General features: G+C 66.5%; 1 protein-coding gene across 5 annotated transcripts; it reads left to right on the top strand.

The window, feature by feature from the left end:
* The first annotated feature begins 2803 nt into the window (after positions 1-2803).
* PEAR1 (platelet endothelial aggregation receptor 1) lies at positions 2804-15529 on the top strand. Of its 5 annotated transcripts, XM_064638295.1 has the most exons (23): positions 2804-2934; positions 4569-4661; positions 4753-4857; positions 6519-6619; positions 6699-6791; positions 8373-8619; positions 8703-8817; positions 8903-9039; positions 9985-10197; positions 11218-11392; positions 11826-11946; positions 12021-12184; positions 12276-12378; positions 12464-12610; positions 12710-12838; positions 12944-13072; positions 13374-13502; positions 13579-13794; positions 13869-13978; positions 14079-14190; positions 14380-14451; positions 14848-15036; positions 15265-15528. In XM_064638295.1, the coding sequence occupies exons 2-23, from the start codon at positions 4570-4572 to the stop codon at positions 15396-15398; spliced, it is 3033 nt and encodes a 1010-aa protein (XP_064494365.1). In that variant the 5' UTR covers positions 2804-2934; position 4569; the 3' UTR covers positions 15399-15528. The 5 variants fall into 5 exon arrangements, with proteins under 5 accessions (XP_064494365.1, XP_064494369.1, XP_064494366.1 ...); XM_064638294.1 differs by lacking the exon at positions 2804-2934 and having other exon boundaries at positions 4476-4661; XM_064638299.1 differs by lacking the exons at positions 2804-2934; positions 13374-13502 and having other exon boundaries at positions 4471-4661; positions 15265-15529.
* The last annotated feature ends 369 nt before the right edge of the window (positions 15530-15898 follow it).

Here is a 15898-nt window from a genome sequence, read left to right as displayed (position 1 = left end):
CCAACAGAGCATGTGGCTGTGCTGGGTGGCCGGGGCTGGATGTGGCACAACAAGGACTGGAGGAAATCAGAGCCAACCCCAGCACCCCACAGCTCCCAGCCTGTAATCCATCCCAAAACCCTGCAGTGGGGTCGGATCCAGCCCCCAGCCCAGGGCTCAGGCCCCTCTGTCAGGCCCTGGATCTTTGTCAAGGGTCCAGCCCCGGGATGCAGGGAGCTGGCACAGGCAGGGTCTGGTCCTGTTGGAGTTCAGCTGGGCTGGCAGAGCCCCCCACCTGCTTCTTTGGGGTCTCTAATTGCTGCCCACGTTGATTTATGGCCTTTTTCCCTCTTATCTAATTTGAGGAAGGAACTAGATTACAACCTTGAGCTTTTCCAGCCCCGTGTTGGAGATTGCCACAGACCAACGCCCCAAAAGGGACCGTGTGCGGCGGTGACATCCCCCCCTCCCAAAACAGGGAGGGCTCCCCTGCAGCCGTGCCTCAGTTTCCCTCCTGGGGTGGCGATGCCTCGGTTTCCCCCGTGGGGGTGGCTGTGCCTCAGTTTCCCCCTTAGGGTGGTCAGGGAAGAGTTAAGGCTCCCCTCGCGATCGATCGGATCCTCCCCTCTCTCCCTCCTGCAGCAGTTTCTCCATTTCACTGCTCCGGGGGGAGCGGTAATGGACTCTGGCAATGAGGTAATTAACGGCTCCGCTCCCAGGCGGAGCTGCCGCCCCAGCGGCACCGCGGCCTGGCCCCGCTAACCCGGGTTCCTCAGACCTGGGGGGTCTCGGCCCCGATTCTGCCTCTTGCAGCCCGGCTGGGAGATCCCCGGACGGATCCTGCCCGGAGGGTCCCAGCCCGGCTGAGCCGCCCTCCTGCTCCCTGGTGCCGCAGGCTCAGCCCGTGGCAGGGCTGGATCTGCTCTTTGGGGGAGGTCCCACCCCTCGGAAGCTACTAAAGCGACCCCAGGTCCCCCCTAAAGGGACCAGGCGTGTTTTGGGGTTCCTCCCCCCCGGATGGGGTGGATGGATGGGAGGACAGCGGAGTTGTGGATGCGGCTGTGTCCTGGCCCTGCGAGGGATGGACCCTGCACAGCCCCCAACCACACCGAAGTGCGCTTGGGGGTCTCCGTCCTCTCCGGCTCCGGGGGCTCTCGGGGGGGCTGCAAAGGCATCTCGGCACTGAAGTGCCGCTGAAGTGTCCCCGAGCAATAAATACTTCCACACGGCCCTGGGGACACCTTAAAAAGCACTGGCGCGGGGCGGGGGGGGGTCACTTCCACGCCAGGTCCCCAGCTCCGGATGTCTCCAGCCCGGGACCCCTCGGTGCCCACCCCTGCTCCAGGAAGCGCCGTTTTGGGGTGGCCACAGCGGAGCCTCAGCTGCGGGTGGGCTCGATCCTAATGGAGAGCCGGGGGTGGGCGAGGGAGGGGGGCGGTAGGGGAGGGGGGTGGGCAGCTGAGCCGCCCTGGGACGTGAAAATCGTTGTGAGTGATTAGAACTGTTCCTGTAACGAGCAGAGCAATTAACGGCGCCTCGGGAGCAGCGCAGGCCGCTAATGGGGGATGGGGGCGGGGGGCGGTTGGGCAGGGGGACACTTGGGGTTGAGCTGCCCGGCCGGGGGTCCCGGGATGGGGGCGACACGTGGACGGGTGTCCCAGGATAGGGGTGACACGTGGATGGGGTCCCGGGATGCAGGTATATAATTGTGATATATAGTCAGGATCCAGGGATGCAGAGGTGATGGATGGCTGAGGATCCCGGGATGTAGGGGAAACACGTGGCCAGGATCCTACAATGTAAGGCTGGGGTGTCTGACATGCAGGGGTCATGTGTGCCCGGGATCCTGGGATGTGGGGATCATGTGTGCCCGGGATCCTGGGATGTGGGGATCATGTGTGCCCGAGATCCTGGGACAGTGTGTGCCCGGAATGTGGGGACGATGTACCTGAGAGTTCAGGATGCAAGTATGGTGTGTGCCCAGGATACAGGAATGATGTGTCCCTGGAATGCAGGGGTGATTTACCTGAGATGCAGGAATGATGTGCCTGGAATGTTGTGCAGGAACAACATGTGCCTGGGATGCAGGAAGGATGTCTTCCTGGGATCCAAGGATGCAGGGATGATGTGTCCTTGGGATGCAGGAATGATGTACCCAGGATGCTGAGATGCAGGGATGCTGTGTCAAAGATGTTGGGATGCAGGGATGCTGTGCCCAGGATGTTGAGATGCAGGGATGCTGTGCCCAGGATGTTGAGATGCAGGGATGCTGTGCCAAAGATGTTGGGATGCAGGGATGATGTGCCCAGGATGTTGGGATGCAGGGATGCTGTGCCCAGGATGTTGGGATAAAGGGATGATGTGCCCAGGATGTTGAGATGCAGGGATGCTGTGCCAAAGATGTTGGGATGCAGGGATGATGTGCCCAGGACACTGGGCACCAGCCTGGGCTCTGCTTCCCAACCACCAGCCCGTGCCATGAAGCTGAAGGACACCTCGGTCCCCCCAGCCCCTCCCCTTGCCTGGGGGGTCCCTTCACCTGCCCTGGCCCTGTGGGACACCCCAGGTCAGGGCCTGCACCCACGGGTGCCACAGAGCCCTTGGGACAGGGACACCCTGCAGCTGAGGGGTCACGCCGGGACGTCCCCATGGACCCCATCCCCACCCAGCGCCGTGTGTGAGCAGCCTCGGGGATGCTGCTGTGCCAAAACTCTGCTGGTTCCTGGACAGACAAGAAAAAAAAAAAAAGAAAAGAAAAAAATAATTAGGGTTTTTTATTTTTTTCCCTTTTCCGTAGTAGTCTCCACGTCCAAACTTCCTGAGAGCAGCTCCGGGCCCTCCCTCCGCTTCCGACGGCCGTGCTGCGCCATCCCGGCCGGCCGAGCCCACCGGCCAGGCCAGCCCCGCGTGGGGCCACTGCACCCCCACCCCGCCTGTCACCGCGGCCCCGGCCAGGTGAGTGCCACCGTGCCCAGCCTGGGGCACCCTGGGAGCCGGGGGTGGGGCTGGGGGGGTTGCGCCGTGCCCTGAGGTGCTGCCGGAGCGGGAACAGCCCTCAGCACCGTGGGGGGCTTGGGAATGGTGCAGGTTCCAAGGTGAGGGGATGCGGGGGGGGACAACAGCGAGGGGACGGCGGTGGACGGGGAGTGGGATAGTGCCGCGACACCCTGTGGTGACCCCAGTGCTGCCCCTGCCCCTGTCCCTGCCCATGTCCCTGACTCACCCCCCTGCCCCCCTCACCCTCACCCAGCCCCATCCCTGCGGGTCCGCGGTCCCGGAGGAAACGCGTCACCCCCCGGGCTGTGGTGGAGGAAGAGATAACGGCGGGGGGAGCCCAGCGCAGTGTCCCCTGCGGGGACAGGGCAGGGCTGGTCCCTGGTCCCCTGCCCTCACCCCACATGCTCCCTCCACCCCCATCACCAGCGGCTGATGCTCCTCATCCCACTCGGGAGGTGCTCAGGGACAGCCGTGGGGAGGGAAGTGTCAGGTCTTGGGGGGGGTCTCTCGCCACTGTGGCATCCATGGGGGGGCTCTTTCCCGCGGCTGGGCTCCCCAGTGAGGAGCAGATGGGGCCTGCCAGCATGTTTTGATGATTCCTCACTTTTCCTGCCAGTATCTCCCAGTGGTTCCTGTTGTTCCCGGCAGTTCTAGGACCCCCCACCCCCCCATTGCTGGAGCAGAGCATGAGGCTGGCAGTGGGAGCACTGGGAGGTCTTGGGGTTCCCATGGCTCTCCCCCCCTGCCAGGGTCCAGGGGAGGGAATTTTGGCAGCGGATGAGCAATTAATTCCTCGCTGCCGGGAGCAGAAGGGAAATGGGGGAAACTTTCCCACTAAACCGTTTTTCCACCCAAAACCGGATGCTCTGGCCCCAAAACGCAGCGCGGGCTCCGGTGAGGGGGAGGATGAACTCAGGGGGCTGCCGGGGCAGCACCTTTGGGGTGTCCTACGGCCGGAGCAGTAAGGAAACCACCGTGAATCCAGCTGTGCTGACCAGGAAACCTCTGTTTCCTCCCTGGCACTCGGCAGCCCCAGCCCCGTAACACGCGTCCCGGTAAACAGCACCCCCAGCGCGGGGGGCTCAGGGGCTCGCCGGCCCTCCCAGCCGGGCCCCCCGGGCTGGCAACGATCCCGGAGCCGCCCCGGCAAAGCCAGACCCTCTCTGGGTTGAGCAAGAAGCCGTTGGATCCAGGAAGCACAACTGGGAATAAACACAGCACGGGTTGAAGTGGGGCCGTGCGGCGCCGCGCCAGGGGCTGGAGCCGCCGTGCCAAACCCCGCCCCGGCACCCCGGGCTCCCACCTCCGGCAGCATCCCGGGATGGGGTCCTGCTGGAGAGCTTGGGGTGATGCCAGGATGCGCCACGGGGTGCCTGGGGATGCGGGGATGAGGCTGCGTGGGGCCACCCAAGATGCCGTCCCCCTGGCACGGGGGGAGCAGCGGGGCCGGGGCCGTTTCTCGGGGTGGAGGAATGCGAAGCCAGCCCCGCGGGGAGGTCGGATCTCGGATCCAGAGCCGGGGCCGGGGGCGGTGGGTGTGGAGCGGGAATGTGTGGAGGCACAGGGTGCAGCCGTGGTCTCTCTCCGGGCAGGATGCTGCTGCGGGCCGCGGTGCTGGCGGTGCACGCCGCCCTCCTGGCTGCCCTCCGCCCCAGCGACCCCAACGTGTGCAGCTACTGGGAGAGGTAGGGCTGGGGGCACTGGGAGGGGGCAGGGTGACAGCGGTGGGGCCTCGCAGGACCTGCTGTTCACCTCGCACACCCCCCCACCCCGCAGCTTCACGGCGGCAGTGAAGGAATCCTACACCAAGCCCCACGTCGTGTCCTCCAGCGAGCCTTGTCCCGGCGGGCTGGGCTCCCCCCTGCCCTGCCCGCAGCAGAGGTGGGAGCAGCCCCGGCTCCCCAGAGCCCCTTGGGGACCACACGGTGTCCCCGAGGGCGTGAGGGGCTGGAGGGGGGCTGTCCCCCAGGCTATGGGGGGCTGGAGGAAGGCTGTCCCATGAGAGGATGTCCCTGAGGACATTGGAGAGGGGGCCTGTCCCACTGTGGGTTGTCCCCAAGGACATTGGAGAGGGGGCCTGTCCCACTGTGGGTTGTCCCCAAGGACATTGGGAGGGCTGGAGGGGGGCTGTCCCATGAGGGGGTGTCCCCAAGGCCATGATGGGGGCTGGAGGGGGGCTGTCCCACTGCAGAGTGTCCCCAAGGATATGGGGGGGGGATTCAAGGGTGGTCTGTCCCTGTGCAGATTGTCCCCAAGGCCATGGGGGACCGGAGGGGGGATGTCCCAGTGCAGTGTGTCCCCAGAGCCACAGGGGGCTGGAGGGGCCCTGTCCCCGTGGTCATGGGTGGGCTGGAGGGGGGCTGTCCCAGCACAGAGTGTCCCTGAGGCTGTGGGGGGGATGGATGGGGGTGTCCTAGTGCAGGGTGTTCCCAATGACACTGGGGAGATGGAGGGGGGCTGTCCTATGAGAGGGTGTTCCCAAGGGCATGGGGGGGAGTTCGAAGGGGTCTGTCCCTGTGCATGGTGTCCCCAAGGTCTTCGGGGGCTGGAGGGGTGTTGTCCCACCACAGGGTGTCCCCAAGCTTATGGTGGGGGCTGGATGGGGGATGTTGCAATGCAGGTTGTCCCCAAGACCATGGGAGGCTGAAGGGGGGCTGTCCCACCACAGAGGGTCCCTGAGGCCATGCAGGGGGGGTGTGGATGGGGCTGTCCCAGTGCAGGGTGTTCTCAATGACACTGAGGTGGCTGTCACCCTGCAGGGTGTCCCCAAGGGCATGGAGAAGAGTTTGAGGGGGTCTGTCCCTGTGCAGGGTGTCCCCAGGGCTGTGGGGGATTGGAGGGGGGCTGACCCAGTCCAGAGTGAGCCCAAGGCCTTTGGGGGCTGGATGGGGGATGTCCCAGTGCAGGGTGTCCCCAGGGCCATGGGGGACTGAAAGGGGCCTGTCCCTATGGCCATGCGGGGGTGAAGGGGGGTCTGTCCCAGTGCAGGGTGTCCCCAAGGCCATGGGGGGGTAAAGGGGGGTCTGTCCCAATGCAGGGTGTCCCTATGGCCATGGGGGGGTGAAGGGGGGTCTGTCCCAGTGCAAGGTGTCCCTTATGGCCATGGGGGGCTGGAGGGGGTCTGTCCCAGTGCAGGGTGTCCCCATGGCCATGGGGGGGTGAAGGGGGGGTCTGTCCCAGTGCAGGGTGTCCCCAGGGCCATGGGGGGCTGGAGGGGGTCTGTCCCAGTGCAGGGTGTCCCCAGGGCCATGGGGGGGGTTAAGGGGGTGTGTGTCCCAGTGCAGGGTGTCCCCAGGGCCATGGGGGGGGTTAAGGGGGTGTGTGTCCCAGTGCAGGGTGTCCCCAGGGCCATGGGGGGCTGTAGGGGATCTGTCCCAGTGCAGGGTGTCCCCAGGGCCATGGGGGGGTTAAGGGGGTGTGTGTCCCAGTGCAGGGTGTCCCCAGGGCCATGGGGGGCTGCAGGGGATCTGTCCCGGTGCAGGGTGTCCCCAGGGCTATGGGGGGATGCAGGGCCGTGGTCCCACGGTGCCGTGCCGGCGCAGGGTCGTGCACCGCACCGAGTACCGCCAGGCCGTCCGCACCGACTACCGGCGGCGCTACCAGTGCTGCCTGGGCTACTACGAGAGCCGGGACTCCTGTGTCCGTGAGTGGGGCCGGGGGGCCGTGTCCCAGGGCAGGGTGTCCCCAGAGCCGCCTGGGGACACTCCCTGCCCGTTCCCCAGCTCGCTGCAGCCAGGAGTGTGTCCACGGCCGGTGTGTGGCTCCCGAGCTGTGCCAGTGCGAGCCGGGCTGGCGCGGCCCTGACTGCTCCAGCGGTGAGGGACCGGTGGGGGGGCACCGAGGGGGCACCCCCGGCTGGGGACGGCACGGGGGGCAGCGGGTTCGGCTGGAGGGCTGGGCAGGGGCAGGGGGACACCCCAGAGGGTAACGGGGAGGGGGACATGGATGGAGTCTGGGGTGGGATGGGGGCGGGATTGGGATGGAGAGTATGGCAGGGGTGGAAAATACAATGGGGACAGGGAATGGGATGGGGGTGGAGAATGGGATGGGGATGGAGAATGGGATGGGGGTGGAGAATGGGATGGGGATGGAGAATGGGATGGGGATGGAGAATGGGATTGGGATGGGTTGGGGATGGGATGGGAATGGAGAATGGGATGGGGATGGAGAATGGGATGGGGATGGAGAATGGGATGGGGATGGAGAATGAGAATGGAAATGGAAATGGGATTGGGATGGGATGGGGATAGAGAAGGGGATTGGGATAGGGTGGGAATGAAGAATGGGTTTGGGATGGGATGTGAATGGAAAATGCGTTTGGGATGGGATGTGGATGGAAAATGGGAGAGGATGGAGAATGAGATGGGGATGGAATCTGAATGGGAGGATTGGGATGGGGTGAGCGGGGAGTGGGAACGAAGATGGGATGAAAGTGGGGGTGGGCTGAGAATGGCATTGGGTGGGGAGAGTGGGATGGGATACGTATGGTATGGGGATGGAGATAGGATGAGGATGGGATGGGATGGAGAATGGGATGTGTTGAGGTGGGGATGGAAATTCAGACAGACATAATATGGGAATGAAGATGGGATGGGGACAGGATGAGAGTGGGATGGAGATGGATGGATGGGATGAGAATGGAATTGGAATGCAGGATGGGGAGAAGATGGGGATGGGCACAGGATGAGGATGGGCTGGGGATGGATGGATGAGGAAGGGATGGGGTGGGAATGAGGAAGGGGACAGGATGGGAACAGAGGGGGGATGGATCAGGGGATGGGGTGGGGATGGAGGGGATGAGATGGGATGGGATGGAGGGGATGGGATGGGATGGGATGGGATGGGATGGGATGGGATGGGATGGGATGGGATGGGATGGGATGGGATGGGATGGGATGGAGGGGATGAGATGGGATGGGATGGGGTGGGATGGGATGGGATGGGATGGGATGGGATGGGATGGGATGGGATGGGATGGGATGGGATGGAGGGGATGGGATGGGATGGGATGGGATGGGATGGGATGGGATGGGATGGGATGGGATGGGATGGGATGGAGGGGATGAGATGGCGTGGGATGGAGGGGATGGGATGGGATGGGATTGATGGGATGGGATGGGATGGAGGGGATGGGATGGGATGGGATGGGATGGGATGGGATGGGATGGGATGGGATGGGATGGGATGGGATGGGATGGGATGGGATGGGATGGGATGGAGGGGATGGGATGGGATGGGATGGAGGGGATGGGATGGGATGGGATGGGATTGATGGGATGGGATGGGATGGGGTGGGATGGGATGGGATGGGATGGAGGGGATGGGATGGGATGGGATGGAGGGGATGGGATGGGATGGGGTGGGAAGGGGAGGTACCACTGGTCTCCCCCTTGCAGAGTGTGACGAGCAGTCGTGGGGGCCGGGCTGTGGGAAGCGCTGCAACTGCCACCACGGGGCCCCCTGTGACCCCCTGACCGGGGTCTGCTCCTGCCCCCCCGGCTTCGCCGACCCTCTGTGCCACCAGCCGTGCCCAGCTGGCACCTACGGGCAGGGCTGTCACCTGCCCTGCCCCTGCCACCACCAGGCCCCCTGCAACGCCTCCACCGGCGCCTGCCTCTGCCCCCCGGGGCTGTCGGGCCCCCTGTGAGTAGGGACCCCTCACTCTACACCCACAACCCCCCCGCCGCTCCCCAGGCAGGGTCCTGCTCACCCCTCACCCCCCACAGCTGTGAGGTGCCCTGCCCCGAGGGGACACCCTGTGACACCCCCTGTCCCTGCCAGAACGGGGGCATCTGCCACCCCTCGAGCACCAGCACCTGTGTCTGCCCCCACGGATGGATGGTAGGTGGGCTGTGCCCCCCCTCGCCCCCCAAAAACCCTCCTCTGTGCCTCCTGTTCCCCGGCTGACCCTGGTGCTCCTTTGCAGGGGGAGATCTGCTCCGTGCCGTGCCCCCCCGGGCGCTTTGGCCCCGGCTGCCAGGGCGAGTGTCGCTGCCACAACGGGGGCCACTGTGACCCCCGCTGGGGGCACTGCCAGTGCGCCCCGGGATTCACTGGAGAGCAGTGAGGGGGGGACGGGGCTTGTGGGGGCACAGGGATTGAGGGTACAGGGGGGAGTGTGGGCATGGGGGGGCCAGGGGATGGGGTACAAGGGGATGGAGGGCAGGGGGATGGGTGGGGACAGGGATTGGGGGGACAAGGGGAGTGAGGGTACAGGGGGCTGGAGGGCTGGGAACTGGGAATGCAAGGGGGAGAGGGCTGAGGGGCTGGGCCGTTGTGGGACTGGAGTGTTGGAGGACCAGGGGATGGGGGTACAGTGGGATGGAGGGCAGGGGGATGAGGGGTGACAGGGATTGGGGGGATGAGGGGGAATATGGGCATGGGAGGCCAGGGGATGGGGGTACAAGGGGATGGAGGAGAGGGGGATGGGGGGACAGGGGAGTGAGGGTACAGGGGGCTGAAGGGGCTGGGAACTGGGGGTGCAAGGGGGTGGAGGAGAAAGGGATGAGGGGCTGGGACATTTGGGATTGGGGGACTGGGGGATTGGGGGCACAGGGTATTGGGAGGCCTTGAGGTGGGAGTACAGGGGGATGGAAGGGAGGGGGATGGAGGGGACAGGGATTGGGGGCACAGGGGAATGGGGATACAGGGGAATGGGAGGAGAAGGGGACGGGGACAGGAGGATGTGACACACCAGGACAGGAGCATAGGGAACAAGGGCACATGGGGCTGGCGGCAGATGGAGGTGGAGGTGCACCAGGAGGGGCCACACAGGGACAGGGCAAAGGGGTACCACGGGTGGTGGGGGGCACACGGGGATGTGGCACATGGGGACAGGGCCACCGAGCTCCTCTGCTGTCGGTGCCAGGTCTCTGTGCAGGCAGGGCCACCCCAGCGCCCCAGCCTGGCATGCAGTGAGCTGGATGGCCTCGGCTTGGGGCCGGGGGGGACTCCAGGAGCCACCTCAGCTCTGGGTGGGGCTGTGCCCTCACCTTGCTCCCCACGCAGGTGCCGGGAGAGGTGCCCGGTGGGGCGGTACGGGCAGGACTGCCAGGAGAGCTGCGACTGTGCCAACGGGGGCCAGTGCTTCCACGTGGACGGGGGCTGCCTGTGCGAGCCCGGCTTCCAGGGCAGCCGCTGCGAGGAGCGCCGCTGCCTGCCCGGCCTCTACGGGCTGCACTGCCAGAGCCGCTGCCTCTGCCACCCCCAGCACAGCCAGAGGTACGGCCCCCTCCCTTCCCACCCTGGCACCCACACCCCACCCTGGCTCCCCCACCCCACCCCAGCTCCCCCACCCCAGCACCCCCATCCCACCCCAGCTCCCCCATTCCAACCCAGCCTCCCAAACCCATCCTATCCAATCCCATCCTCTCCCAGCACCCCTATCCCATTCCAGCACCCCCATCCCATTCCAGTACCCCCATTCTACCCCAGCTCCCCCAGCCCACCCAGCCTCCCAAACGCAATCCAACCTGGCCATCCCATCCCATCCCATCCCATCCCATCCCATCCCATCCCATCCCATCCCATCCCATCCCATCCCATCCCAGCAGCCCCATCCCAATTCAGCACCTCCATCCCATCCCAGGTCCCCCATCCTACCTGAGCTCCCCCATCCCATCCCAGCATCCCCATCCCACACCAGCACCCCCATCCCAGCTCCTCAGACCCATCCCAGCTCCCCCATCCTACCTGGGCTCCCCCATCCCATCCCAGCATCCTCATCCTGCACCCCCGTCCCAGCCCCCGAAACCCAATCCAATCATCCCATCTCATCCCACCCCATCACCCCCATCCCGTCCCAGCACCCCCATCCCACCCTGGCTATGCCATCCTGCCCCAGCCCCCCTATCCCACCCCGGCTGCACCATCCCACCCTGACTCCCTCCCCATCCTTTCCTCTCTCAGCTCCTCATCACCCCCACCATTCTCACCTCCCCCATCCTCATCCCCCATAGCTCCTCACCTCCCCCCACCATCTTCATCTCCCCCCCCTTGCCTCACGCCCCCAGCCTCGCCTCCCCACCCCATCCCCATCTCCCCTCCAAGCCTTGCCTCCCCCACACCCCCGTCTGCCCCCAGCACCCTCACTGAGCCAGCTGACGTGTTGGCTGCACGGCCAGGAAGAGTTAAATTCCCCCCCGGGGCGGGGCCTTTGTGCCCCTCGGTTTGCAAAGCCCCTTCCCAGCACAGCCAGCACCCCATACTGGGAGCACTGGGGTGCTGAGCGTGTGCCCCCAGCTGTCACCCCATGCTGGGGGAGTGTGTCTGCCACCCTGGCTGGGCCGGGCTCTTCTGCAATGAGAGCTGCCCCCCCGGCTCCTTCGGGCCTGGCTGCCTCCAGAGCTGCCTCTGCCTCCACGGGGGGGTCTGTGACGGGACCACCGGGCTCTGCCGCTGCCCCCCCGGCTACACGGTGAGGGGCACGGGGGGGCTGGTGTGCTGGGCCAGCGTCGTGGGGCATCCCTGAGTGGGAGAGTGAGGGTCGGGGTGGTGCTGGGGGATCGTGGGGGCTCTGGATGGTTCTAGGTGGGTGTCTGGATTGTTCGGAGGTGGGGCAAGCATGGGGGTCTGGGCATCCCTGAGGGAAACATGGGGGTCTGTCCTTGGGGGTGGGTTGGGGTTGTTATCTCTGAGGGTCTGGGCATCCCTTGGGAGGTCAGTGGCAACCCTGGGGACAGCTTGGGGTTGCTATGGGAGAATGGGGTTTTTGGGGTTGTCGAGTCTCCCTGCAGCACCAGGATGCCAAAAAGAGGGATGACGGGGTGGTCCCGAGACACCTGGGTCCTTTCCCCAGCCCTGGGTGGGGGTCCCATCTGTTCTGAATTCTCCCCCCCACCTTCACCCAGGATGAGCACTGCTCCTCCCTGTGCCCCCCTGACACCTTTGGGGTGAACTGCTCGGGGCGCTGCTCCTGCCAGCACGCCCTGGCCTGCTCCCCACTCGATGGGTCCTGCTTCTGCAAAGAAGGTGGGTGCACACCGGAGGGTGGGGGGTCCCTGTGCCCGTCCCCGTGCCCACCCCGCTGTCCCCTCACCCCGCAGGCTGGCACGGACCGGACTGCTCGACGCCGTGTCCCGCTGGTATTTGGGGTCCCGGCTGCAACCAGAGCTGTGACTGCGCCCACGGGGCGTCCTGCGACCCCCAGAGCGGGACCTGCCGGTGCCCACGGGGCTGGCAGGGCCCCCGCTGCCTGCAGCCCTGCCCGGTGAGTCCTGCTGGCTGTGCTGGTGCTGCTGGCACCGGGGCTTGGTGCCACCACCCCGGCGGTGACTCCCCGACCTGTCCCCGCGCTGCAGAACGGGACGTTCGGGGCGGGCTGTGGGGGGCACTGTGACTGTGCCCACGCCGACGGCTGCGACACCGTGACGGGGGAGTGCCACTGCCTGCCCGGCTGGACGGGTGAGGGGAATCCCGGGGGCGGTGGGGCCCTGCCGTGCCCTCAGACGTTGCCCTTCACCCCTCCCATCCCTCCTCGTCCCCGCAGGGCCGCAGTGCAAGCAGAGCTGTCCCCAGGGCTCCTGGGGCCGGGGGTGCCGCATGTCCTGCTCCTGCCGCAACGGGGCCTCCTGCTCCCCCCAGGACGGATCCTGCGCCTGCCCCCCGGGGTTCCGCGGCCCCACCTGCCAGCGCCGTGAGTGAACACCCCCCTCCCGCCCCTGAAACCGCGGCTTGCTCCCAGCCCGGTCCTTGAGCCCTGCGCTGAGACCGGGTGCGACTCGTGTCACCCCAGCCTGTCCCCCCGGGCGCTACGGCAAGCGCTGCTCCCTGAGCTGCTCCTGCGCCAACGGCTCCTCTTGTCACCCCACCAACGGCTCCTGCCTCTGTGCCCCGGGCTGGCGGGGCCCCCGCTGCTCCCAGCGTGAGTGGGGGGCCGGGGGAGAGGGGGAGAGGGGGAGTGCGGAAAAGGCTGACCCCACAAGGCTGACCCCACAAGGCTGACCCCACCCCTCGCCCGCTCCTCCAGCCTGCGCCCCCGGCTCCTGGGGGGATGCCTGTGCCCAGCCCTGCCTGTGCCACCACGGGGGGACGTGTCACCCTGCTGAGGGGACCTGCCACTGCCCGGCTGGCTGGAGCGGGACGCTCTGCGAGGAAGGTAGAGCCTGGCACAGACACCCCCTCACTGTGGGTCTGCACCCTCCCATCCAGCCAGGGGTGTCGGGGGGGCAAGAGAGAGGGGTCACCATCTGGGTAACCCCTACCCAGCTCTGGACTGGGCAGTATGGAACTGTATGGGCCCCTTGGACCTCCATGATCCTGGGCACCAGGAACAGCCCCAGTGTGGAGCTGTATGGTCCCGGTATGGAGCTGTATGGTCCCAGTATGGAGCTATATGGTCCCAGTATGGTGCTGTGGTCCCAGTATGGCTCTGGCTCCCCCACCCCCTGTGTCCCCAGCCTGTGCCCCCGGGACCTTCGGGCTCCAGTGTGACCAACTCTGCCGCTGCCCCCACAATGCCACCTGCCACCCCGCCACCGGGACGTGTCCCTGCCCCCCAGGCACGACCGGGCCCCACTGTGAGGCTGGTGAGTGGGGGCAGAGCGGGGGGTCCCTGGGGTCCCTACCCCACCCTGGGGGCTGATATTCCTCCCCACCCCACAGGCACCCCTGAGCAGCCCTACACCATTGTGCCAGCCCCCCCTGCAGCCTACAGCTCCCTGGGGCTGGTGCTGAGCCTGGTGGCCCTGGTGGCACTGCTGGTGGCCGTGGTGGTCATGGCCCTGTGCTACCGCCACCGGCAGAAGGGCAAGGAGAGCCGGCACCTGGCCGTGGCCTACACGGCGGGACAGACGGACACCTCCGACTACATGGTGCCAGGTGAGCCCGGGGCAGCGGTGCTGCAGACGTGGCCCCAGCCCTGGTGGCCCTCCTGCTGACTCCTGTCCCTCCAGACGTGCCACCGAGCCACCACGCACACTACTACTCCAACCCCAGCTACCACACGCTGTCCCAGTGCCCGCTGCCACCCCCCGGCCCCCAGGACAGAGCCAGCTCCCTCAAGGTACGGCACGGGGCAGGATGGTGTGGCACGGGCCAGCACAGCGTGGCACAGGCCACTGCCACGACCCTCGAGGCCACCCCGTCCCCTGTTTGGGCTCCAGGTGCCCGGCCCACAGCTCTTCCCTGGCCTGGAGAGACCCTACGGCCCCGAAGGCAATGCCACGCTGCCCCCTGACTGGAAGCACCTCGGGGCATCAGCCCTGGGCCCCAGGGGTAAGGAGGATGGGGGGCAGCTCCGAGGGAGCCAGCGGGGACCTTGGCCAGGATGGGGTGGGCACCTGGGTCCCCTCCCTGCTCGGGATCCACAGGGAAGGGGCTGGGGTGGGGTGGAGTGGACAGAGAACTTTAATGCTTGGAGGAAGATGAAGCAGAGGGGACCCCAAACCTGCCCCCTTAACACAGGGGGGCAGCTGGACCGGAGCTACAGCTACAGCTACAGCTACAGCCCTGGGCTGGGGAAGGGTGACAGCAAAGGTACGGAGTGGGATGAAGGGGAGTGAGGGAGAGAGAGGGGGAGGATGGGAAATGGATGTGGATGGGGAGAGGAAAAGGATGGGATGGGGAAGGGATAACACTGAGCCTGGGGCTGGGATGGGAAAAGGATGGGGCTGGGGCTGGGATGGAGACTTGGCGGGTTTGGGACGTGACAGGGATGGGCTGGGATGGGCAAGAGGCAGGGATGGGGTGGGGATGGGTTGGGACAGGACTGGAATGGGGTGGGGATGGGGAAGGGAAAGGGCCAGGGGTGGGGCTGTGATGGGGAAGAGGCGGGGCTGGGATAGGGAAGGGATGGGGCCGGGACTTCCCTGGGACACAGCCGGACGCTCCCGCTCCCCGTCATGGGGAAAACCCCAACTCCTTCTCCCCCAGAGCACCCCCGGGAGGGGCTGGGGGCCAGCGCCAGCTCCCTGGCCAGCGAGAACCCCTATGCCACCATCAAGGAGCTGCCCACCCCCACTGCCAAGGCCCCCGAGGGCAGTTACATGGAGATGAAGTCCCCTGTCCGGCGGGAGATGTCCTACGCCGAGATCGGGGTCCCCGAGGAGCCGCCCCAGGAGGGTACGGCTGGGGGGTCCCCTGGCCCCGTGCAGTGGGCACAGGACCCTGCTGATGGGGGGCTGCCTGGCCCCGGCAGGGAAACAGCCTCGATGGCAGGGGCTGCACAGCCCTGGGAGGTGACATGACCCCGGTGACTACGTGGCCCCGGGGGGACGTGGCCTCGGTGACACGGGCTTCGTGACCCCTGGGGGGGACATGTCCCCTTGCAGCCTTCTCTTGTCCCCACAGAGAGCGGCCCCACACGCACAGACCCCCCCAGCCACTACGACTCCCCCAAGAACAGCCACATCCCCAGTCACTACGACGTGCCCCCCGCCCGCCACTACCCCCCGTCCCCCCCGCTGCGCAGGAAGGACCGCTGAGGGACCGGGGGGGGCACAGGACTGACCAGGAGGGGACAGAGCATCCCTGCGGGGACTGGGGTGCTCTGGGGCTGTCCCTGAGCCCGCGGGGCAGGCGGCGAATAAAGGGTGTTTGGTACCGGGGCTGCCTGTGGGTCTGTGCCAAGGAGCCACAGGGCCCGAGGGCACTGCGGGGGGAGGAAAGGGGGGGCTGGTGGGGTCCTGGGCACACTGCGGGGCTCCCCAGGCTCTGTGCTGGGGCCCCTGCTCCCTCCCAGGGTGTGCACGAGGTGGGAGCCCAAAGCACATCCAAGCCCGTCACGCTCCGTGAGAGGAACGGGCAAAGGTTGGGGGAGCCCGTGGTGTGCTGGGAGTGGGAGTGGGGGCATCTGTGGGCCTTCCACACAGCCCAGGGAGGACCACTGTGTGCCCCGGGAGGGAGAAGGGGCCGTCCAGCCTGCAGAAGGACTGGTAGAGCCGTGGGAGGGAGCAGAGCCTCGTGGAGATCTGCCAGAGGCTCG

The sequence above is a fragment of the Pseudopipra pipra genome, chromosome 29 (assembly GCF_036250125.1).
Source record: "Pseudopipra pipra isolate bDixPip1 chromosome 29, bDixPip1.hap1, whole genome shotgun sequence".
Classification (NCBI taxonomy): domain Eukaryota; kingdom Metazoa; phylum Chordata; class Aves; order Passeriformes; family Pipridae; genus Pseudopipra; species Pseudopipra pipra.
This window is presented reverse-complemented; position numbering and strand designations above follow the sequence as displayed.